We start from the raw sequence: 26,150 nt of genomic DNA on the forward strand, positions 1-26,150 counted from the left end.
TAAATAAATACAGTCTTAAAAAAAAAAGGATTTTAAGATTAAAATAAATAAATAAATAAATAAATAAATAAAAAAGTCAAGACATGAATCTGAATACACCATATGATTTAACTGTGTGAAAGGACATGTGCACATGCACACACATGCTCAGTGACCACACCACACAGAGATGTCAAGAGTTATTTTTTCTGAGTGATTTTTATTTCCCAAGTATTCAATACATTTCTTTGGTTTCTTAATTTTCTATAAAATTAACATGTATTACTAACACAATCAGACAAAACATTTATATTAAAAAAAACACATCAAAACAGCTCCATCAGTTAGTTTCCTTCTCTTCACAGAACACATTCCAAACACATCACAGCACACCCTGCCTTAAACTATACATTTCTTTTCCTGCCGTCCCTCCTTAATTTCTGGCAACATCAAAGATCTAAAGGTTCCCAAAACTGCTGGATTCTTTCACAACCCCTTATCTTGGCAAGTGCTGTTTCCTCTGCCTGAAACCCTTCCAGCCTACCAAAGGCCCTTCATTCTTCAAGACTCGACTTGAACGTCCCCCTCCTGGGTAGCCTTTCCCAATTCCCCAGGAAGTAACACTGCTCCTGGTGTGAGTTCCCCACAGCTCCGGCTGGGGAATCTCTGCGGAGTGAGTGTGCCACAGTAAAGTTTATTACATATCTTCCTCCCTGTAGTAGAGTGAACAGTGCCTCCTGAAGGCATTGAAATCCTAATCCCTAGGACCTGTAAATAAATTACATGGCAAATTGAGGATCTTGAATTGAGGAGATTATTTTGGATTATCTGGTGGTCTCAATGTAATCACAAGGGTCTTATACGAGGGAGGGAGGAGGGTCAAAGACAGAGAAGTGAGACATGAATGTTGAGGCCCTGCCTTCTGGTTACAACTGCTGCTTCTCTCTCCCTGCCTGGGCTGAAGGATCATTACCCTTTGGGGCAGACAAAAGAGGTAGTTGTAGCTGCACAGGAAAAGAATGAATGGCAATGAAACAGATGTCCAGCAGCATGTGCTTTGTGGTCGGCAAAAAGTTTTTGAACATGACAGCATTGAACTGAAAAATGCCCAGCACTACACTGGCTTTCTGGTTTAACGTGACAGAACAGAGTTTTACAGCAACTCTGATAAACCAGAGCTTTTCTGGTTATCATCAGGCTGCCTCAGAACATGGCCTTGTCATTACTTCAGATACCAGCCCTCATGGCTGCATGTTAAAGATGAGCCCTGGATGGGTAGCTCAGTTTGTTAGAGCATCATCCCAATATGCCCAGGTTGCAAATTCAATCCCCAGTTAGAGCACATACAAGAATCTATCAATGAATGCATAATTAAATGAAACAACAAATCAATGTCTCTCTCTCTCAAAACAATCAATCAATTTTAAAACTATGATACTTAAAAAAAAAAGGATCTCTATTTTGGCCACTCCATGGGGGACCATGGAACTCTCTAACTTGTGCTTTAAAGCATTCTAGAATATTATAAATGTGTCAGCATTTGCTCCAATTTGCAATCTGGTGTTCTGTCCTTGGGGCAAAAAAAGAAGCCTTTAGTGGATATTATGGAACAGATGAAAGTAAGTGGAAGGCTTATGATTCTACCCATCTTGTAAAGGCCTATCCAGATCTCAGCTGGACATACTAATTGATCAAGGAAAAGATGACCAGCTGACCAGTTTCTCTCAGATGGACAGTTACTATCTGATAACTTCTTAGCTGCCTTTACAGAAAAGAAAATTCTTGGTGTGTTTAGTTTACAGAAGGGTTATTTATGACCACAGCTATTACTTCATGCAGACTTTGTTACTGATCACACCAGACGTCATCCAAAATACCTAAATGCTTGAAAAACTTCAGATAAGAACAGCTCTTTAGGGTTATAAAAACTATAATGAAACAGATTGTAGGGAAAAAGATTTGAAAACATATTTCATAATACTAAAAATGCTTCATTCTATAGTTGAATCAATCACCTTCTGAAGAAATGTATAAAACCTTAAAAAGAAAAGGAAAGGAAAGAAAGAAAAAGAAGACTTGATGATAGAACCAGAGTCTGGAGAGATAAACTTTGAAGATAGAAGGAACAAAAACGATGGTGGCCTTTAGAAGCTGGAAAAAGAAAAAAAAAAAAAAACAGATTTACCCTGAAGTCTCCAGAAGGAATGCAGCCCTGCCAAGACCCTAATTTTAACCTCTAGAACTGAAAGAAAATAACTTTGTGTAGTTTTTAAGCCAGTAAGTTTGTGGTAATTTGTTACAGTGGCAATAGGAAAATAATAAATTCCTTGGCTACACCAAGAACAACTTGGGGCAGGCATGGGGCAGAGGTAGGGGGAGTGGGGAGGTGGATTGTGGGTCACTACCTCAATGAAAATAACTGAAAAGTAGGAAAGTGAGAGAATAAAAAGGATTTAATAGTCATTGTTAATTTACTAGTTAACGTTTATTAACATTTTTCACACATTACCTTCCAGGCATTGTTCTGAGAGCCTCTTTAAGGAAGTCCCATTATCCCCACTTTATAGAGGAGAGAAACAAAGCAAGGCATTCAGAAACCAGCTCACAATCCCACAGCTAGTAAACAGGGAAATTGGGATAAGATGTAGGAGCTCCAGTTCCAGCAGAAAAGGGTTAAACACTGAGAGACTTGCAGGAATTTGCACATTTACACAAGGGGACTGAACATGGCTTAAACCAGGTTGACTTTATTACAGGAATATGCTGTAATCGATGTGCCATGTTCTGTGTGAATCTGTTTTCTGCGCCGTCTGGTTCACACCTGGACTCAAATTCTGTGGCATGATGCAGAAGGGGAAGTTGGAAGGCTGTGAAATGCTGCCCGGAGCCTACCCGTGGTGTGCATCCAACACAGGCTCCCACCCCTCCCCTGCCAAGGCCCAGGGAATGCTTCGGGCACAAGGACCTCAGCTGGGCAGGGCCAAGAGGCCCCTTGGTACCTGGGCAGGGCACCCATGGTGTTCTTTCAGGTCAGGTTATGCTGCCAGGAGAGAGGCAGGTGACCACAGGTTGGCAGCAGCCTTGCACTCCCACATTACCCAGCAAGGCCAGTGTGTTAACCAGATCTCTAGAAAGTCTCCCACCCATAGTTTCAATAAAATTGGAAAGGAAAACATCTTCACAGGGGAAACTTGGCATCAGAAAAGATTGCTTTCATGTGCAAAATACCAGCAATATGAACACTACAGAAAATCCAGTCAGTGAAGACGATGACCAAGTAAGGAAATATACTCAGAACTCTGAGAAAAAGTGTAATGTGATGAATACATCGTTTTGTTCTCTTTTTTAAAAAATTAATAGATGAAGGAAGAATGAAAACATCCAATATAAGACTGATAGAGAAGCTGGACAGTAAGAAGAAAGCAATGGGAGAAAGTTAACGTGAATCAAAGAAAGGGTGTAAAGACTTCCAGGAGATCACCAACTACCAGGCAGAGTTAACGAAGAGGGGTTCTCACCTGGACTCACCACCAAAGGCCTGAACTCCACACACCAGACTGCCTCAGAGCAGATGTACTCCAGTCAGAGGCTGGAAGTGAGGGGCTCTGACAGTTCGGTGATGGGCTGAGAGGCAAGAACCCCAGAATGCCTAGGTCCTGTCTGCGGACTCCACCATCCTCTCTATAGGGCTCCAACCCAGAAGGACTGCACCCACAGTGAATAAGTCCCACAGGAGACTTCACCCTGGAAGGAGCACTTCACTGGCAGCTAGCCAGGGCTCTCCCACCAGCACTGAACAGAACACAGAAGATCAAGACCTTCAAGAGGCCTGAAAGAAAAACTGCTTCTCCACTGTATTCACACCAACTTCTGACACCAAATGTGTGGCTTTTCCCCACACTGACGAATTCTCCAACTCTGTGGACACCAACTGGGTGTCCTACCATCCAATGCTGATGCTCCCCACTCCCTTGTGTTAACACAGGGTACGGACTCAGTCCCACAAGACTGCCCTACGACAGGTGCTAGTCACAAGTCCCAGGTGGACAACTGTCCTTCCCACCCGCCAGCTATAAAATGGGTGTTCCCACAACCTCTGCCTCAGGTTTGATAACTTGTTATAATGACTCACAGAACTCTGGAAACAGTTTACTTACTAGATTATGGGTTAAGGAAACAACTCAGGAACAGCAAGATGGGAAGAGATGCACAGGGCAAGTATGGGGTTAGCATAGAACTTCCACACCCTCTCCAGTGTGCTGCCCTCCCAGCACCTTGATGTGCTAGGCAAACGGAAAGCTCTCCAAATCCCACTGTCAGGAATTTTTATGAAGGTGATATCATGTAGGCATGATTGATTAAGCCATTGGCCAGTGGTAGTTAAACTCAACATCCAAACCCCCTTTCCTTCCCCCAGAGGTCAGAGATGGGGCTGCCGGTTCCAACCCTCTAATCACTTGGTTGGTTCCTCTGGCCACCAACCCCCACTCTCTGAGAGTATAGATGCAAATATGGTTGAAAGAGGCTTATTATGAGTAACAAAAGATGTTCCCCTTACCCCTATCCCTCAGAAATCCCATGGGATTTTGAGCTCTGTGCCAGGAACTGGGGAGCAAACAAATCTTTCTCATATATCATAATATCACAAGGCCTTTAAGTCTCACCCTCCAACTCAGCAGGGCAAGCAGTGGCCTAGCCTCCCCTGCCATGCCAGAGGCACAAAGGAGGTGGGTGGCTACGAGGTCCTGACCAGAGGTCCTGGGGAAACGGGCCCTGGCAGGATGGCAGCACAGAGCGGAGAGTGAGTCATACCTGGGTGCTGACCTCCCAAGTCAGCCAGTCGGGTGCAGGAGGACATGTGGTCAGCCACGGAGCCAACTCCCTAAAAGTGAACTTTTTAAGGAAGAAAATATGAGTGGGTGTTTATTTGCTTTCAGGATATCAGAATGCCCTCTTCAGAGTAACACTCATAAAGAAAATGAAAGACTGCTCAGACAAGCAAGAGAACATGTTTTCCACTGAAGTCTCCCCATGGCTGATGGGCAGAAGGTACAAGGGTCTGCCCCCTGGCCTCAAGTTGGGACAACTGGGCAGGACCATCCTAGCTCCAGCTCCCCTTGGGACAGACTGAGATAGCTGCTGTGACTGTATCACACTGCACTTATCCTTCAGCCTCCTGCCACTGCCTTCACCCCTCATGGGACTGTGTCCACGGGCATCCACTGTGAGTTTTCGGCACACAAATTTCTGTACCAAGGCCCATATGCCCAGGAAGCGACCCAGGGCATCTGTTATAACCTAAACACACCTGTGTAGTATGTTAATTTAATTATTTTAACTAACCTTAAAATAATATTTATTGCAATTCAGTCTTAGTTTTAATGAATCTTATTTTTTTCTAAGTCAGAGGTCAAAAATCCAACTGCCTATAAGCCAGACAGGTAAATTAATAACTGTGAAAGGCAAAGTAAAGAATCAAAGGGAGTGGTAGGAAATACGACCCATGAGAGCTCAGGCCATGTCAAAACATGCCTACTCAGGCCCTGGCCGAGTAGCTCATTTGGTTAGAGCATCATCTCTATACACCAAGGTTGCAGGTTCAATTCCCAGTCAGGGCACAGACAAGAATCAACCAATGAACCCAAGAATGGGTGGAGCAACAAATCCATGTTTCTCTCTTTAAAAACCAATATAAAAAAATGCTTAGTCAAAAACTGTAAGAGACCCCATAATACAAATAAGGTTTACTGATCTGTGTCCTCTGGACTATACTTCTACGAAGATTTAATCGTGTACACACAGTTTTACATTCAGCTTTGTTCTCCTCTGTATCAAACATCTTTCAACATGGGATAGAATCCTGACAATTATAGTCTGGATGGCAGTCTGCGTATCGTCATCCATGAATCAAATTGCTGTGATTAGGGAACCAACCATTCCTTTATGTTTAGATGGCTAAACTGTTAGGAGGTGACCTAGCCATGTTTGTGACAGCATCAGACAGGGGTGTTTACTAAATGTCTACCATAATCATCTGTGAGCCTACATTAATTTTTCTAAATTTAGCTTCTAAGCACTGCTCCTGGGACAGCACTCTCGAGGATAATATAACATCTTAATATTACACAAATGTCTTCAAAGGCTAAAGAGAATGTTCTTTGGAAATAATGGTCAAAGTTGACCATTTCACCTAAATATGAACTAAAACAGAAACCTTTAGGTCACTTAATAGTCCGCATTCTTTTCATGCCAGGGCAAAGGCTAGACTTGTATTTTAGTTATTGTTTCCCTTTGTTTCTCAGAAGAGCTTCTGTATCCTTATTTGGAAGTTTTCTGTCCTACACTTGGGGGGAGAAGTCATCTGCAGAAATTCAAAATGCTTTCTAGTCTGGCCCCTTCAAACCATATGACAGAATCCTACATTTCTGACCAGTGGAAAGGACATTATAGACACAGCTAAAGTCCTTCTGCCATCATGAAAACCCATCAAGGCCAGAATAGGAGAAATGAACCTCAAGTCTGTCTCTGAATCCGCAATTTTGTCTAATATTCCAACCTGTCACCTGGGGGAAACAGTTTGCTTGTTTCATGTAACCCATTTATGATCAAGCCTCATTAGAAGTCTCCCTGTGCATCAGTCCCTTCATTACACACACTGTCTCATTCCTAAAGGAGTCAAGTCTGACTCTTACAGCCTTTGGGGGTTGAGTAGATAAAATTTCTCAAGGGGTGAAGGACACAGTCACATTAACGAACCTTCGTGGAGCCAGGCCCACAGCCCTTTCCCACCTTTCCTCTTCCCTGTTTCCCGCTTGCTTCATCTCGCCTTCCCCCACAGTCTCCCCTCTGGCCTGCATGGGTCCTCCTGCCAAAAGAAACCTAAACTCCTCTACTTTTTCCCAACCCTGACTCAGACCAACCAAGCCCAGGGGTGATTCAACAGCCGCAGCAAACAAAGGATCTTGCCCCCTGGGGGAGAAAGGGACACCTACCAGGTGGGGAAAAGGTTGAGCTGGGGAGTAACAACCGAGCTGAGGAGGCCTGAAAGGATGAGTAGAATGAAAGTATAATTTATCTTTCAAATGGCAGCACTTTTAAGAGTAAAAATAGTAAGTGTAAACTGACCCTGAATGGATGTTAACTGGGACTATCCTGGACCAGATGAGTCTTACGGTCAAGTACAGAGGAGTCCACTGTGGGGGACACCCCTGCAAAAACAGCAAGGAGGGGGAGGGTGGTACAGGTCCTGAGACACAGAGGAGGCCTGAGCATCTTAGGGGAGCTCAAAGCTGGAGACCAGCCATTCAGCTCCCTGCGATACTGTCAACCAAGAACAAAAGGTCTCCAGAGAAGCTAAAAATGACTGTGTCCTAAACTTCACACCGTTTTATTATGAGAAGAATGACTTCTGGTTTATACATAGTTCTGACAGCTTTAGTGACTGGTTTCCAGGCATATGGGGAATGGATTAGAGGCAACAGGTAATGGGGAAGGAAGTCCAGAACACTGCCAAGCATATGACCCCAGCGTGGACTGACCAAGCCATCAAGAAGCCCCCAGGGCATCCCTGGAGTCGAGGATGGAAACAGAATTGACCTTGACAGTGATGACCTGAGTGATTGGGGAAGGAGTAAACGAAACGGGGATATTTGCGATACTTTCAGAACTATTTTGTATCTGAAATGTCCAGGAGAAGGCTCTAGATACCAGAATTTATTATAAAGGAGAGGTCATCTTAATGTACAGTTTACACTAACACGTAATCACTGATCCAATTGGTGTTATCTCTTGATTTTCATTCTTCCTTCTTAATCACAATTACTGATCAAAAACCCCTACCAAGGCATAAAGCACAAAAGCAGAATGCCACAACCAGTTAGGATGACGGGGACACACACACACAGACCCTCTCCCAGACCACCCCCGCTTGTTAACCTGAAGACTTTACCACATCTTTGGTCTGATCTGCAAGCTATGATTCCATACTTTGGCATAATGTAATCAGATTGAAAGGAAAGCAGAAGACACCAAAATAAAACTATACATGTAATTTTCATAATAGTTCTATGACCACTATGAATAGGTTCTTTGTTTATCTGTTAAATAAACTAGAACATTTAGACTGCTGATAATTTAACCTTCCAAGATTTTATTTTTAATTTGGCTACTGTTGCTAGAGAGAAAAGCAAGACCAATTAGAGGAAGGAGATGAATTCTTTGGCAGACAAAACAAAGGGGATTTTCAAGGGCTCTGGGAGTTGTTGGCACTAGTTCTTTATTGGATATAGTTTCAGGTCAAAATTTATGACTACTTTTCCAGTTTTATCATAACCCCTAATCTTTACCATTTATCCATAATTAGGTTCAATTTGAAACAAGTAGATGGAAATGAGGGGAGGATAAAGAATCAAGAAGAAAAGCCTAATTTTTCTGAATAACAGAGGCAGAGGATAATGGTAAGCGAGTATTTACAAATAGATATGGGCTGAGAGAGAGTAGAAGAAGATAGGGGTAGTGGGCTGTGTCCAGCCTCTCAGACAGGGGTGCAAGGTGACAGTGAGTAGCCACGTTCCCTGTGCCCACCCCAAGGGCAGTTGTTGGTCCAGGACAGTCCAGGATATGGGGGTTGTATTTGCAGTGACATGGAATATGGAAAAACAGTGAGAGCAGCTTTGCTGAAGTTTATAACATTAAATGATTTTTTAAAATCTCAATTTTAAATATTTGGCCAACCACTTTAATTTTAAAATGTCAAGCCTATTCTGCTGAGAATTCAAAAATTTCCTGGAAATACAAGGGACAACAGCCATCAATGCAATAAATGTCTTTTCGGCTAGGGCCTCTGCAGAGTATTAGGAGCCAGGGAGATAGTAAGGTTTATGAGGACTCTCAAATTCTTGCTTAGCTGGAGAAGGAGGATGTCCAAGGCCTTGATGGCTGAGTGGGGAGGTGGTGGACAAACTGGAATAAGGACATTTTATGAAGGGGCATGGCAAGGGCAAAGATGTACCAACTGGCTGAGCATGGTTAGGTGCATTCATCATGCTAAGATCTTCAATGTGCTCCATGTTTTCATGCTCCTTCTGGGGCACTACAACATAGCCAGTCTCATCTGACTGAGGCCATAGATAAGTATTTTTAAAATGCAAAACAGATTTCAACAGACTAGACATCTCATACCTAAAGCACATTTGGGCAACACACTCACAGGTGAAATCCCAGGCTTCTCCGTTCCCAAAACACTTCTCTGAGTTAGCAAGTTTAAAAGTTTAAAAATATAACACAGCAGTCAAGGCTAAACTACAACAGGAAGGCATACACACGAGCCACACAAAGGACACCATTGGAGCACCTGGCTCAGGTGACCAGGGAGACTGCGCCACTGGACCCCACAGGACACTCACTACACAAGGCCACTCTTCCAAAGACAGGAGAGGTAGCTGCTCTATCTAATATGTAGAAACAAACACAGGGAGGCAACCAAATCGAAGAGACAAAGAAATATGCCCCCAAATGAAAGAACAGGAGAAATATCCAGAAAAAAAAAGAGCTAAATGAAATGGAGGCAAGCAAACTACCAAATAGAGAGTTCAAAACAATGATTATAAGGATGCTCAAGGAACTTAATGAGAATTTTGGCAGCATAAAGGACATAGAAACCAGAAAAAAGAACCAGTGAGAAATAAAGAATACAGTAATGGAAATGAAGTATACATTACCGGGAATCAACAGATTAGATGAAGCAGAAGATCAAGTCAGCAGTTTGGAAGATAAGGTAGCAGAAAATACCCAATTAGAACAACAGAAAGAAAAAAGAATCTAAAAGATGAAGACAGTTTAAAGGGCCTCTGACACAACATTAAACGTACCAATAGTCACATCACAGAGGTACCAGGAAAGAAGGGAGAGAGCAAGAAATTGAAAATCAATCTGAATGATGGATTATTTTTCTATCCAAATGTTTCTCATTTCTTCATGAATTGATTTTAGAAGTTTCATTTTTGTAGAATACTTCAATTTTATCAGTTTTCTATTTTTTGTTCTTTAAAAAAAACTTGACATCTCTGATTATATACATGCTTACATTGCTAATTATGGATATTTTTGTTACTTTTTAAAATTAGCGTAACTAGCTTATCTACTTCAAAGTTTTAAGAAAGAACTTATTCTTAGATTTTTAAAAAGATATTTTAAATTTATTTTTTAGAGAGAGGGGGAGGGAGGGAGAAAGAGAAGGAGAGAAACATTAATGTATAGTTGCCTCTCACATGCCCCCAACTGGAGCCCAGGCTTGCAACCCAGGATGTGACCTGACTGGGAATCGAACCAGTGACCATCTGGTTTGCAGTCTGTTGCTCAATCCACTGAGCCACACTAGCCACAGCTACTAGATTTTTAAATTCTAGCATTTTGTTTCTTTTTTGTTTATTCATATATTCATTCATTCACTCAACACACATCTGCTAAGTGCCAACCCTGTGTCAGGTGAGGTGCTGGAGGGTGAGAGAAGTGAAACAGACAAGTCACAATTTACTTCCCAATAATCTGTCCCTTTAGAAAACTCAGTCCTGTTTCCCAGATTTCTTTTATTGCTTATTTTCTAATTTTCTGTGTATAATAATTACTTCATTTATTTTTACTCTTTCTTTTTTGATAACAAAAGCTTTCAGAGTAATGAATTTGCTTATTATCTGTAACTTTATGAAGTACTTCAAAATTCTTATTCTAATTATTAGACTATAACTACAGTTTTAAGGTCCTACTTGGGTCAAAATTTCCAAATGGATTAAGTTTTTAAAGTTTCAACTTTTATTATCCACAATTTCATTGCATTATGATCAGAAAATGACCAGTAAAATTTCCCTTAACATATTATACTGAGGTTTTCTTTCTAGTCTGGAACAGATCAATGCTTGAACAATCTAGAAAAATCGTTTATGTGAGAGGAACTGTTGAATTCCCTCATTCAACTTGTTAGTTTTTCCATTCATTTCAATATAAGAGGCTCTGCCTGACACAAGGTCCTTTGTGGTGGTGTGTATGTCTTTAACTGATACCATTGTTTCAGCAGAATGACCTTTAAGTCAGACAAAGCCACCAGAGACAGTCACAATGAAAACAATTTGTGTTACTATCCAAAAAGATACCACCTTAGGAGACAGAAAGTATAAGAAAAGCAGGTAATGATCTATCAAGTCGAAGGCCTTTGGAGTTAGGTAGGAAAATATTTACATATTTTAAGTACCAAAGACGTGCAAACTCCACATGATATTTAAACAGAGATCTCAAACTCCTTTTAGAAGCTACAAAAATTAAGTAAAATATAATTTGAATCTAAGGTACATGAGCATCTTAACCACCTCCTTCAAGTTTAGAAGTCAATGTTATAGAGAGATCATTGTTATTTTGAACTTAGAAATCTATAGGGAAGCTGTCAAAAAGGATGAGGGTGAAATATAGATGTCCTTAGGTAAAGGCTGAGAAAATTCATCATGCACATATTATCTTTTTATTACCCAAACCAAGTATGTTCAGAATATGCCCCAATCACAGCACACAGGGCACAAGCTGATATTGGAGTCCAAAGTAAGAATCCTACCCTCATCCCTGTCAAAAACCTCAGCAAACTGAGAAGGCCACCCTCAAAATTATATAGAATGAATCCTAATATTTATTAAAACACTTGTATAAATAACTTTTAATCCTAAAAAAATTTAGATCAAATGGAGAAATAGTTAAAAGAATGAAATAAGTATTAGGTGTTAAAAAATACCCGCATTTTGGAAAGAGAACATGTGTGTTCTCTTGGAATACATGAGAAGACTTAAGAATCATTACGTTTATAAGAATAATTATGAAATTTTTAAGGCCTAAACTGGAACTGTTTGCCAATCAGACTTTACAAAAACAATTTAAAATATTTAAAACTTATTACCTAAGTTTATAAATGGGACTGAATATTAATCAAAGATCTCCTTCATTAGTGATAATTAAATTTCACTGGGTTCATAAATAGAATAACAAAATACTAAACCTGAAAGTCTAAAGAACTAGTCTTTTATTAGCCACAACTTTAACTGACAATTTATTAAATCAAGTATCATCTGACCATACTTTCTTGGAGCATATCTATTGTTTTCTGTCTTTATCTAAAGGAGGGTCTCTTTTTTTTTTAATGGAGACATTACTCAATCACATTTATTACAGTAACAAATATAAATTTTTTACACGTTATCACAGATCACCTATGTATACATATGCGCATATGTTAAACCTTAAAGAGCTTATTTTCTTTTAAAAAATATATTCTATTGATTATGCTATTACAGTTATCCCATTTTCCCCCCTGTGTTCCCCTCTGCCCTGCACACCCCCTCCCACCCACATTCCACCCCTTTAGTTCATGTCCATGGGTTATATATGTAAGTTCTTTGGCTTCTACATTTCCTATACTATTCTTAACCTCCCCCTGTCTATCTTCTACCTACCATTTATGCTACCTATTCTCTGAACCTTTTCCCCCTCTATCCCTCTCCAACTTCCCCACTGATAACCCTCCATGTGATCTCTATTTCTGTGGTTCTGTTCCTGTTCTAGTTGTTTGCTTAGTTTGTTTTTCATTGTTTTTTTTTTTTTTTTTTAGGTTTGGTTGTTAATAACTGTGAGTTTGTTGTCATTTTATTGTTCATATTTTTATCTTCTTTTTCTTAAATAAGTTCCTTTAACATTTCATATAATAAGGGTGTGGTGATGATGAATTCTTTGACTCTACCTTATCTGGGAAGCACTTTATCTGTCCTTTCATTCTAAATGATAGTTTGGCTGGATAGAGTAATCTTGGAAGTAAGTCCTTGCCTTTCATGACTTCAAATACTTCTTTCCAGTCCCTTCTTACCCTCAAGGTCTCTTTTGAGAAATCAGCTGACAGTCTGATGGGAACTCCTTCATAGGTAACTCTCTCCTTTTCTCTTGCTGCTTTTAAGATTCCCTCCTTATCTTTAACCTTGGCTGATGTAATTATGAGGTGCCTTGGTGTGTTCCTCCTTGGGTCCAACTTCTTCGGGACTCTCTGAGCTTCCTGGAATTCCTGGAAGTCTATTTCCTTTGCTAGATTGGGGAAGTTCTCCTTCATTATTTGTTCAAATAAGTTTTCAATTTCTTGCTCTCCCTCTTCTCTTTCTGGCACCCCTATAATTCAGATGTTGGAACATTTAAAGATGTCCTGGAGGTTCCTAAGCCTCTCCTCATTTTTTTGAATTCTTGTTTCTTCATTCTGTTCTGGTCGAATGTTTCTTTCCTCCTTCTGCTCTAAACCGTTGACCTGAGTCCTGGTTTCCTTCCCGTCACTGTTGGTTCCCTGTACATTTTCCTTTATTTCACTTAGCATAGCCTTCATTTTTTTCCTCTAATTTGTGACCATATTCAACCAATTCTGTGAGCATCCTGATTACCAGTGTTTTGAACTGTGCATCTGACAGGTTGGCTATCTCTTCACTGCTTAGTTGTATTTTTTCTGGAGCTTTGATCTGTTCTTTCATTTGGGCCATTTTTTTTTTTAGCTCCGCATATCTGTTAGGTAGTAAGGAGCAGAGGCTTAGTTGTTCGCCAGGGTGGGGCAACCCATGACATCACTACATCGTGACTCTGTATGTGGGGGAGGGGTGCAAGAGGGAGCAGTGCTGTTTCTCCACTCTCTGCCAGTTCCCAGTCACTTCCCCAGCTACCCACAAGCAAACTGGGCCTTTTCTGGTGCTAATTCCCAGGTTGGTGGTTTTGTGTAAGTTCTAGGACTCTGTGGGTCTCTCCAATGAACTGTCCTGTGAGGCTGGGAGTTTCTCCTGCTGCCACCTCAACCCCAACAGGTGTTTTCAATAAGAGGTTTGAGGCTTTATTTCCCTGCGCTGGAACTCTGGGTTGTGCTGACTGTTTTGCTCTCCAGTTGTTCCTCCAGGTTTATCTGCACTCGAATGTGGGACCACCTGGTCTGTCAGCCACCATCTTGCTGGGTCCTTCAGCCACTGCCTTGCTGCAAGTCTTTTCTGCCCGTCTCCACCCCTCCTACCGGTCTGGATGAATATTTCTTCTCTAACTCCTTGGTTCTCAGACTTCCATACAGTTTGGGAATTTTCTGTCAGTTCTGTTTATTTTTTATTTTTTAATTTGTTGTTTTCCTCCTTTTGGTTGTGCAAAGAGGAGGCACAATGTGTCTACTGATGCTTCCATCTTGGCTGTAAGTTCCAAAGGGCATATTTTCCAAAGTATGCTCTCAGACCACTAGCTGTATTTGAAATTCTCCTATGGAACAAAATATGTATGAGAAAAGTGCATACTATACTCTCCTCTCAGTTAATACTGTAAGAATTCTGATGAATTCTTGAAATCTGAAACTAACAGACAACAGAAGCCACTAACTCATGCACTCAAGTCCTCCAGTCAACTCCACACCTCTCCCCCTTAACTTAGCCCCAAACTTCTGTGAATAAGAAAAAATGGAACAAAAATATTTTGGAAATATAAAGTATAGTTAATTAAAAAATTTAAATTCATTTTAAAATGAAAACTGGAAGAAAATGGTGAATATAGAGATGGTAGAATATATGAAAGTTTGGTGACCTAGAGAATCACTGGAAACAGTACAGCCAAAGCAAAGGAAATGTAAAAAAAGGGAAAAGGATCCACGAAGCAGTGTGCTAACCTGAACGTGAGATAGGACCAAAAGGCAACCAAGTCCAAACTCAGACATGAAGTCAGAGGGAAGGCTGGGAATAGTAACATCGACAGCCTTCCATGTGCGGGTCTGTCCTGACCCTTTACCTTTTAACCTATGAATCACCACAGTACTCCTAGGAGGTATGTTACATAACATCCCCTTTTCTAGATGAAGAAACTGAGGCTCAAAGCACTTAAATCATTTGCCCAAAGTCTCAGGGCTACAAAGTGACAAAACTGAGATTATGAATAGGCAGTCTGGCTCCTTGATTTCTGTCTTCAAGAAGAAAATAATTCTAACAATCTGTAAAATTGAAAAGGTAGATAATAGGTTAAAAGCACGTTGAGATAATTTGAAAAGAAAATAATTATAACACTTGTACTAACTCCTTTCCAATCTCCTTACTCCTTCTAGTTCTTTTAAAGTAATATTGTCTGCCACAGACCACAACTTAAGCAATGTAAGATTCCATTTCCGTCTCTGTAAACCTCAATGCACTACCTGATTCTTCAGTAAATACCTACTGGATCCTAATATTTTAAATGCTGACTGTTTTTCAATTTTTAGAAAAACAATGCACAGAAAATTTAATAATATTCACTACAAAACAAAATTTTCCAGCCATGTAAAAGGCTGAGAGGCAGACTAGGAGTAGGGTGTGAAGGATGCTGGGGGAAAAGGTAGAAGAAATTTAGGGAAATCATCTCCTTATTTACCTAGGCAAGATGATTAATCAAGAAATATAGAGAGTAAGTGATAGAAGATTTCCTTAAAATTTTTAAGTTTTTTAAAGTAAAAATTTCATACAGCAAACCTGAAAAAATTTTACAGTGAACAACTATATATCCATCACTGTATTGTATCATTAGCATTTTACTATACTAACAAGAAATTTAGAAAATTTAAGTATGACCTGAAAAAATTGGGGGTTAGTGAGAGGAATATAGCAGCAAAAATGCATTTAATTCCTCAACTTTCAGATTAAGGGCTGGTAGATAGCCTCAAAAGTCAATAAATCAAGAAGAGTATAGATATGGCATATAATATAGAATTACCAGACAACCACTATTTCTTTGAAATACCTAAAAAAAAAATAGACTGATGGATGGAGAGAGAACAAATGGATGGAAAGACAGATATATGAATAAAGCAGACATAGCAAAATATTAATTGCAGAATCTCAGTGGTGGGTATGTGGCTATTTTCTATATATGTCTTTCAATTTTTCTGATTAAAACTTTTGTAATAAAATATTGACACAAATGTGGTTGACAGTAGTCATGTCTGAAAAGAGATGAGGCATTCACCGGAATCCATCCATGTTGTCTTCTGCTTGGTACTCTAGAGACAATTTCCAGTCCTTAGCATCCAGGTGAGGCTACATGACCATGGAGGCCAGTGGAATGTGGGTAGAAACTGTTTGTACAATGTCTAGGCCAAGCTCCTAACACCTCCTGCAGGATCCTCCACATGCCTGTTCTATTCTCTTGACTGCTGGCAGATTCAGTGCAACCTGGGAGCCAGGCATTGAAGAACAGTTCACAAACCTGAAACTCTAATACCTGTAACTACCCAGACTGACACCAACCCACACTAGACTATGACATGAAGAATAAGTCAACTTTTAGTGCCTATTTTTGAGGTCCCTCTTTGACCACAGCATTAATTATAACTAATCAGAGTAGGGCCTGAGGACGTATGGGAAGAAGCTTATACTTTTGTTTCATATCATTTGAAGTCACTGTTTAAACACAAACATGAATATTTAAACCAAATAGTGAGGAGCTAGCAGTGACAGTGGGGAAAGCCTTCTAAGCCCACCTTCTACTAAGACCTATTTAGCATACTGGGCACCTTTGCGTGACTATTGAAAGGCAAAAGTGAAAAATGGCACCCCTTCCTCTAGAATGATAAAACCCCAGCTGTGCCCACTCACCCCTTCTCCCAGAGGCCTTGAACAGTGCACAACCTGCATGACAACAGCCAGCAGCCCTCTCTGACAATGCAGACATGGGACAACCTGGTTGGAAATTGAAGGTCTGTTCACTGGGACCTTCTAAGTAAGAGATGTGCTCATCAACATGTTCTGATTCCAGCTGCCCTCAATCATGCAAATTTTCATGTCTTTTACTTGACCCGTTTCTCTTGTCCATTCTGCAATACCACAATAAAGTCACAGTGGCCCAACTCAGAGGTTCGTAGATACCACCAAAGAGGAATCTTGCTACTACCACTGCCAATTCCAGGGCTAGAAAAGAGGTAGCAGCTGAGACCCTGTCTACCACTTCAGGTGCCCCAGAGGGAAGGAGGAGCTTCCACCTGGAAGAGACTGGGCACTACCAACTCTTTTAAGCCAAGGGGGGGAGGACTTAGATGGGGACTTTACCTCATTTACCTTTTAAATACACCACCGTTAGTCCTGCCCAAAAAACTGAGGTCCTGTGGAAACCAGCCATGAGATGTGTCACTTGAATCTCTACTGGAGAAAGAACTTAGCATTCAGCTGCAAGGATTGCAGTTAGCCGACACCTCCAGCTGGATCCCAGCATCCCAGGGCCTCCAGGATCCCAGAACTCAATCTGGCTTTTGAGCCTAAGGCACATTCTTTCCAGATAGCCTCCAGCAGTGACTGACCACAACAAGAGGACCAGAATTGGCCACTTCTGCCAGATCAGGGACTCCTTAAGGAGCAGTCTGCTCTGAAACTCCCTCCTAATCAGTGGGCCAAGATTTCAGCAGATCTGCATCATTATCTGAGGCTCTCCCTGCCCAAACCTGCCACCTCCCCCTCTTCCTTTCTTAAGTGCTGGATTGCATCATGGAGCAGGAGTATCTGACCTTTTGGCATCTCTGGGCCACACTGGAAGAATGGTCTTGGGCCACACATTAAATACACTGAGACATGTAATCACAAAAAAAATCTCATAATGCCTTAAGTAAATTTATGATTTTGTGTTGGGTTGCATTCATAGCCATCCTGAGCTATATACAGCCTGTGGGCTGCAGGTTGGACACCCCCTGGTACAGCTTTCGTGGCCCAATTCTGCCTCTCACCCCATTTGTCTTTCTCAAGTGTTACTCTCTAATAGACCTCATTCATTTCTAATTCTGTTTAAGGGTTTGTGTTTCAAAGAACAAAGAAACTATAAAAATCAAACTGGGGTGTTGTTCTTGCCTCATCCAGCCTCCCTCTACTTTCCCTTTACCTGTACCACTAATCCTTGGGCCCCTTGCTCTGAATCAGAAGTGCCCACTCAAGCACTTCTGATTCTATTCCAATGCACAACTGCCTTATTCCAGCCCCCATAACAGAGCAGATTGAAGAAACATTAGTCTTTACCAAAACTCTAATTTCCAGGATCTTTCTGATGCATTCGATAGCATTTCATCGCAGCATTAAGAGACCAAATAAAATTATACTCACACATTCAACCAATGATAGTCCAACATTCAAAGACTTTCCTAAGATTTTCTAGTCTTATTTGCAGCAAATCAGACTGAGTTCCCATTCTGATATGCTATGATATGATATGCACTCTTTGAAAAATGCAGTAAAATAAGTCACTGACATAAATGTCTCCTTTTCATCTCCTATCCAAAAGAGTCCGTTAAAAAAGCATGGTCACTGGAACACAACCACCCAAGTAACTCTTAAAAGCTCTAAGAATGGGGACAGTCTCTTCCCAATATTGACACAAAGGAAATAATACACGGGGGTTTTCACAATACCTGGGCAGTTGTGTACCAATAGAAGCTGTTTTTAAAATGTTACATATCATTTACCTAATAGTTTATCAGAGGGCTGTTTATGACAAAGGCATCCTTTTGCAAATATTGGCTATTCTCCCCGAAGAAGTTTGGGTAAGTCCGGTGTAATTTAGACAGTAACCTCTATGCAATCCATGCAGTCACCCCATCTCAAAACCTTTTCTTCACAGTATTTCCATGTGGCAAAACTTCCATTCCAGGTGTTGTACCAGTCCAATGTACCACAACTGCCATGGTGGCACCGCCTCAGCTCAGCCCAGCCCAGCCCAGCCCCAGGGATATGGCCCACGCTTGCCTTGCCTCCCTGCCAAGACCCACAGCTGAGGCCCTGGGAGGTGAATTCAAGGAATAAGTCATTTGCACAAATTGCTCCACCTCTCAGAACCTCATTTCCTCATTCAACTCAAACTTTAAAAAGTTACTCCCTCAAAACATTTTTTAGAGTTCTGGCTCTGTCATAAAAAACACTGACTTGTCACCTGCCACCCCAGGACTCCTGCATTAGGTCGACTATCTCTCCCCAGTCAAGATGCAATTTTTGAGGCTAAATAAAATCTCATTTGCTTCACGTGACAGTACAGAAAAGTTCTGTTCTGTTTTTAAATGCGATCCCGTGATTATCAGCATCAGCATCTAAATATGTGCTGGAAGCCACGATGCAAACTAGAGCCTAGCTGACTCTCAACAAACTCGCTTAATTTCTGTGAAAATAAAAATTTTATAAACCGGAGAAGTTTTTGGTATCCCAGAACAAGCACAGGCTATTCTGAATAGGAAACAGTCGCAATCAAGTCCTTGGTCTGACCATGAGTAACAGTCTGCTGGGAGAGCTATCACCTCCACGGGACTGCAGAAAGTGTGTGGCATGTAAATGATGCGCTACAAAAACAGACAATGAACCAGCAAACGGCCGCCAACGCACGCTTGCCGTTGCAAATGCCTAGAAAGTCTGCAAGAACTGCCTACACACGGTTTACGAGACCCCTCTCCAGGTGGCAGACAAGAGGACCGAGTCGGAGTCCAGCATAAAATCTTTACAGAAGACCCTCCCGCCCGACCCTCTCCACGCCCGGCCTACAAGCCCCTTCCCACCCCCATCGCTGCGTCCAGTCGGACCCAGGGCTTCCAGGTACGTGATTATAGTGAGTGGCATTTCCTTGTGACGGAGCAGCACAGGTAATTTCACAACCCCATTAGCGCATTCCAAAGGCAAGACTCACATCCCGGGAACTTCACCTTTCCACTCGCCCCCGTTGGCGCCCGCACGCTGCGAGGCTGCAGCCGGCCCGGGAGGCGGGTGGGGGAAGGGCGCCGGGCCAGGGAGGGGGCGCGGCGCGACCCAGGCCCACCGCACAGACCTGGTTCCGGATCCTCAGGCCGTCCGGAGTGGTTGCCCATGCTCAGCCGCCTAGGCAGCTGCCGGCTGGCCAGCCTCAGACACAGCGTCCAATGCGCGGCAGCTCGCTCCGGCTCCGGCTGGGGAGGCAGCTGCGTCCGGTGGGTCCGCTCTAGTCAAAGAAAAGGCAGGGCGCCTTCTAGTCCCCCGCTGCCGCCGGCGGAGTGGCTCACAGCCGAGCAGGATGGCCACGCCCCCTCATCTGCATACTGCCTGCCCGCCCCGGTTCACAAGGCCCGCCAGGCACGGCCCGCCCACCCTCATCTGCATACCGCCCCCCAACTCAGGGCTCGGAAGTGTCCCGAGGCCCTCCCCGGCGTTGGGTGGGGGGAAGCACCGCTGACGGACTTGGGCCTCTCAGGCAGGCGCTGAGCACTGCGGCTGGACAGGGCTGGAAAAATCCAACTGCTGGAGGCTGAAGCCAAGCGCCCGCCACCTGACAGGCGCCCTGAATTAAATCTGTGAGGACAAGGAGAGCCTAGGGTTGGCACAGGACAGGCGATTAACTGTTTTTGGCGTAAGAAGTGAATGAATCAATGGGCGAACGAGCGACTTCTCAGAAGGTAAAGAAAAATTACGCTTTCACAAACATTATTCAAGATGATACCACCGCTACTAAAAATCCATACCAGTCCTAAGTGGTAACTGTTTTGCTGCTGTCAGAAATGACTGACTTAGGAAAATTACCCCAAACTTTCATAGTTAATCTTACAGTAAAAAACATTTAGAACTAAATCTTGTTGTGAAAAAGTATTTAATAAAACCATGAGTGGAATGAGTGGCTCCATCTTCCGCATCACTTGAGCACCGTGGTCCATTCTCAGTTCTCACCTTACCTATCATCTTACGTCACCATTTACCACCCTCGACTCCTCACAGCAGTTGAATCACTTGGCTTCTAGAACACCACGCTCTCCTGGTTTTCTCCCCACATCCTGGGTCACCTTTTCTCAGTTCCTGCTATTGGTTTCTCCTCATCTCCTTGACCTCCAGCCCCTGTAGTGCCTTAAAGCTCAGTCATCTCGGTCCAACCTGGCCATCTCTTCTCTAACTTGGCCATCACAACAAACTCGTAGCTTTTAAACACCACCAATATATCTTCAGTCTTCTTTCCTGAGCTCCAGATTCATTTACCCAACTACCTTCTTGACACTCCACTTAGATGTCTTAATAGGCATCTCCAATGTAACTGGAACAAAAACCATCTTAATTTTTTTCCATAGATGTTTCATATAGTTTTCTCCATCTCCACAAATGGGATACCCTGGAATATGTATTGTAAATGCCACCCTATCTCAGCAGTTGTTACCACTTCCACTGCTGCTATGTGGTCCAAGCCATGGTCATCAATCAGGATTACTGCAACTACCTCCTAAACAGTCTACCTTCCTCCGTCCCTGCCTCTCTGTAGTCTAATCTTCACATAACACAGTGATGCTTCTAAAACCTAGGTCAAATCATACCACTTACAATGCTCTAACAGCTTTCTGTCTCTTTGGAAGGAAAATCCAAAACCCTTACAATGGCACCCAAGGCCCTGAATAATCTACCCCCCACACCCCCACCTCCATCAGTGGACTCACTTTCCCCCTCTCACATTGATCTTATTTTTATTTATTTATTTATTTTAAAGTATATTTAATTGATTATGCTATTAGTTTTCCCAATTTTCCCCCTTTATCCCCCCTCTGCCTGTACCCCCCAATCCTCCAGCATTCCCCCCTTAGTTCATGTCCATGGGTTGTACATATAAGTTCTTTGAGTTCTCTGTTTCCTATACCATTTTTGACCTCTCCCCATCTATGTTATGCCTACCAATTATGCTTCTTCTTCCCTGTAACTTTCCCCCACTATTCCTCTCCTCCCCCTCCCCATTGAAAACCCTCCATGTGGTGTCCATTTCTCTGATTCTGTTCCTGTTCCAGTTGCTTGCTTAGTATTTGTTTTCATTGTTTTTCTTTTTTTTTTTAGGTTCATTTGTTGATAGTTGTGAGTTTGTTGTCATTTTACTATTCATAGTTTTTGGTCTTCTTCAATTTTTTAGATAAGTCCCTTTAATATTTTATATATAATAAGGGCTTGGGGATGATGAACCCCCTTAATTTGACCTTATCTGGGAAGCACTTCATTTGCCCTTCCATTCTAAATGAAAGCTTTGCTGGATAGAGTAATCTTGGAAGTAGGTCCTTGCCTTTCATGACTTCAAATACTTCTTGCCAGCCCCTTCTTGCCTACAAGGTTTCTTTTGAGAAATCAGCTGACAGTCTGATGGGAACTCCTTTGTAGGTAACTCTCTCCTTTTCTCTTGCTGCTTTTGAGATTCTCTCCTTATCTTTAATCTTGGGTAACTTAATGTTGATACACCTTGGTGTGATCCTCCTTGGGTCCAACTTCTTTGGGACTCTCTGAGCTTCCTGGAATTCCTGGAAGTCTATTTCCTTCACCAGACTGGGGAAGTTCTCCTTCATTATTTGTTCAAATAAGTTTTCAATTTCTTGCTCTCCCTCTTCTCTTTCTGGCACTCCTATGATTCAGATGTTGGAACATTTATTAAAGATGTCCTGGAGGTTCCTAAGCCTGTCCTCATTTTTGTGAATTCTTGTTTCTTCATTCTGTTCTGGTTGAATGTTTCTTTCTTCCTTCTGCTCTAAACCGTTGATCTGAGTCCTGGTTTCCTTCCCATCACTGTTGGTTCCCTGTATATTTTCCTTTATTTCACTTTGTGTATCTTTCATTTGTTCTTTCATTTTTGACCAAGCTCAATCAGCTCTGTGAGCATTTTGATTACCAGGGCTTTAAACTCTCTATCAGATAGGTTGGCTCTCTCCTTATCGCTTAGCTCTCTTTCTGGAGTTTTGGTCTGTTCTTTCATTTGGGCCCTGCTTCTTTGTCTCGGCACACCTGTTAAGTTGTAAGGGGTGGGCTCACATTGATCTTGTTACAGTGGCCTTCTTGCTGTTCCTCAAATAAGTGAAGCATGCTCCCACCCAAAGTCCTTTGCACTGGCTGTTCCTTCTGCCTGGAATGCTGTTCCCCCACATTCCTATATTACATAGGCCATATGATTCAGGCTGTCTCTCTTCTGAGGTCTCTGATCAAATGTCATTGTATTAAGAGGGGCTTCTCTTGTTACACTACTTTAAATTGTAAACCAGAACTTCAACACATGCACTTCTCTGCTGCGTTGACCTCTATGACATTTATCACCATTTAGTATACTATATACCCACTTGTTCACTGGTTTATTGTCTCTCCTCTAGAGTACAAGGTTCATGAGAACTACAGGCCTCCTCTCAATGATGTCCATGTCTGGCTCAGATTCCTATGACAACCAAAACTTCCTCCCCAACCTTGGCAACTATATCAATAATTGTCTTGATAGCTTTATCACTGATGATAGAGACATATGGAAAGATAATCACCATCGATCTAGGTTTAACACTTCTTTAAAGAATCGGTGTTCTGGATCATGCTTTAACTTTCTTTGTACTTACGCTCATTATCTGAACATTTTAAGCTATCAAGCATTGATCATTTTAATAAAACCATTGTCATTGTTACCAAAAATTATTTATTACCAAATATAATAATTAAAGTGGCTTTATGTGCACTCTGCTGAGTATATCAGGAGATGAGATTTTCCATGCCTTAGAGGGGCTTGGAAGCACTGAGAAGCACTTTATCTGCCCTTCCATTCTAAATGAAAGCTTTGCTGGATAGAATAATCTGGAATATAGGTCCTTGTCTTTCATGACTTGGAATACTTCTTTCCAGCCCCTTCTTGCCTGTAAGGTCTCTTTTGAGAAATCAGCTGATAGTCTGATGGGAACTCCTTTGTAGGTGACTGTCCCCTTATCTCTTGCTGCTTCTAGGATTCTCTCCTTCATTTTTACCTTGGCTAATGTAATTATGATGTGCCTTGGTGTGTTTCTTCTTGGGTCCAACTTCTTTGGGACTCTCTCAGCTTCCTGGACTTCCTGGAAGTCTATTTCCTTTGCCAGAATGGGGAAGTTCTCCTTTGTTATTTGTTCAAATACATTTTCAATCTGTTGCTCTACCTCTTTCCCTTCTGGTACCCCTATAATTCGGATGTTGGAATGTTTAAAGATGTCCTGGAGGTTCCTAAGCTCCTTGTTTTTTTTGAATTCTTGTTTCTTCATACTTTACTGATTGGATGTTTCTTTCTTCCTTCTGGTCCACTCTATCGTTTTGAGTCCCAGTTTTCTTCCCATTGCTGTTGGTTCCCTATGAATTTTCCTTCATTTCTTTTATGGTAACCTGCATTTGTTCATCTAATTTGTGACCAAAATCAACCAATTCTGTGAGCATCCTGATCACCAGTGTTTTGAACTGTGCATCTGATAGGTTAGCTATTTCTTAGTCGCTCAAAAGGATGAGTTCTGGGACACTGATTTGTTCTTCTGTTTGAGCCATCTCTCTCTCTCTCTCTCTTTTTTTTTTTTGGTCTGGTCACTCCTGTTACAGTGACGGGTGGAGCCTTAGGTGTTCACCAGGGCTGGGCACCCCAGTCACTAGATTGTGACATTGTATGTGAGGGCGGGATTGAGAGGGAACAATGGCGGTAGCTCCGTTCTCCGTGGGACCTCAGTCCTTTCCCTGGGATCCTGGGTTGTGCGCTCTGCCCTGCTCCACAATCACTGCCTCACTGGGTCTGCCAGCTGCCGCTTGCATACTCAGGGTCCATGCGCTGTGATCTTGCGTTCCCCAGATGCCTTACGCACTCCCGGTTGCCTTATGTGCCCAATTCTCCCTGTTCTCTGAGGCGTGACCCTGTGCCCGGCTGCTTGTCTCTGCCCCTCCTACAGGATCTGGGTCTATTTCAACTTCTTGGTTGTCCGACTTCCATTCAGATAAATTTTCTGTCAGTTCTGGGTGTTATTCTGCTTCTAAATTGTTGTTGTTCCAGTCTTGGTTGTGTGTGGAGGTACGGTGCGTCCACCTATGCCTCCATCTTGTCGGAAGTCCTAGATTTCTTTATTCAATAAATAAAGTTCAATATTTGTTTTGTACATGACAAAACAAATGAAGGGAGGAAGAAGGGAGGAACCTCGACTTTCTTAATAAACCAAAGTTGAACTTGCTAAATAGAGACTAGATTCACACAAAGAAAACCAAAAGAAATTTGACCATGAGAAGAAAGACTACAAGAGGGTAACAAAGATTAGTAACTAAATCAAAAGTTAAGTACTTCAGGCAAACAGCATATATATTGGCCTAAGAAACACTCCAATGCTGAGAAAGTGACAGGAAAAGTCAAGGGAGGATCTATAACAACAGAAAGCAGATTAGCGGTTACCTGGATCTGGGGATGAAACAAGCATCCACTGGAAATAGGACAAGGCACCTTTAAGGGTTATGGAAATGTTTTAAAACTTAGTTGTGGATAGTTATAACTCAGTAAATCTACCAAAAATCATTGAATTTCACATTTTAAATGGGTGAATTCTATAATACATAAATTATACTTCAATAAAGTTATTTTATTAAGTCAGGAGAGATAAATGGATGAGGCTCAAAGATCATATATTACTTCCTGACTAAAAAGACCCAATTTTCACTCTGAATCAATTAGCATTAATGAAACCTGGGGGGTGGGCGTGGGGGTTCGATGCCAAGAATAAAGGCCAGAAAGACAAGGGCTTTGAAGAAGAGGAGATAAAGGGAAAAAAGAGAGTCATCACCCATATTCAGGATGTGCTTGCTTATTGAATGTGCCTCCAGCAGGGCCAACACACTGGGTTGCACCCGAAGCAACAGAGAGTTTTTAAGGCTGGAAACAGACACAGTTCAAGGTGGGATATGGTAAGCATCTGAACAGAAATTAAAATGTAATGCTACAGAACATCTCTGAAAAGGAAAAAACATGTCCTATGTGAGATCAAGAAAAGCTTTATGAAGGAGGTGCTGCTTGGAGTTGTCCTTTCCAGGTGAATAGCCTTTCTGTCAGTGTCCAGAGTGGCAGGAGGGGCAGGGGCAGTGGGAGGGAGGTGCCTGGTGGGAACACGTGCATCCCTGACTAGCAGGCCCCAGCAGCGGGGCTGTATCTTTGTTCATCAGAGTGAACAGGGGCTTTATTGTGAAATAGTCTAGAGTGTGTTCAGAGAATAAGCCACCCTGTGGCCCAGGACTGGAACTCAAGGCACGAAAAGGGGATGGAGATGGGCTGCGGTGGCACCTCGCCAACCCCAGGCAGAGGTTTACCCTCCGTTCCTTACCCAGTGAGAAGTGCCCCGAGGTGCTAGAGCACAGAAGAGGTCTGTGGAAAGCTATGATTTA

General features: G+C 42.1%; 1 protein-coding gene across 6 annotated transcripts in view; it reads right to left on the bottom strand.

Annotated features, from left to right (window-relative positions):
• Window positions 1-26,150, bottom strand: part of SPECC1 (sperm antigen with calponin homology and coiled-coil domains 1) — a 258,495-nt gene that overhangs the window by 139,430 nt on the left and 92,915 nt on the right. The window contains exon 1 of one of the 6 annotated variants that reach the window (XM_028534281.1): window positions 19,816-20,061. The exons of 4 other annotated variants lie outside the window; for them this stretch is intronic. In XM_028534281.1, the coding sequence (XP_028390082.1) occupies window positions 19,816-19,855 (40 nt within the window). In that variant the 5' untranslated portion in view covers window positions 19,856-20,061. Of the gene's footprint in view, window positions 1-19,815; window positions 20,062-26,150 lie in introns of those variants that run through there. One more of the 6 variants, XM_036032945.1, reaches the window with a different exon arrangement.

This window comes from Phyllostomus discolor, chromosome 8 (genome assembly GCF_004126475.2).
Source record: "Phyllostomus discolor isolate MPI-MPIP mPhyDis1 chromosome 8, mPhyDis1.pri.v3, whole genome shotgun sequence".
NCBI classification, from domain to species: domain Eukaryota; kingdom Metazoa; phylum Chordata; class Mammalia; order Chiroptera; family Phyllostomidae; genus Phyllostomus; species Phyllostomus discolor.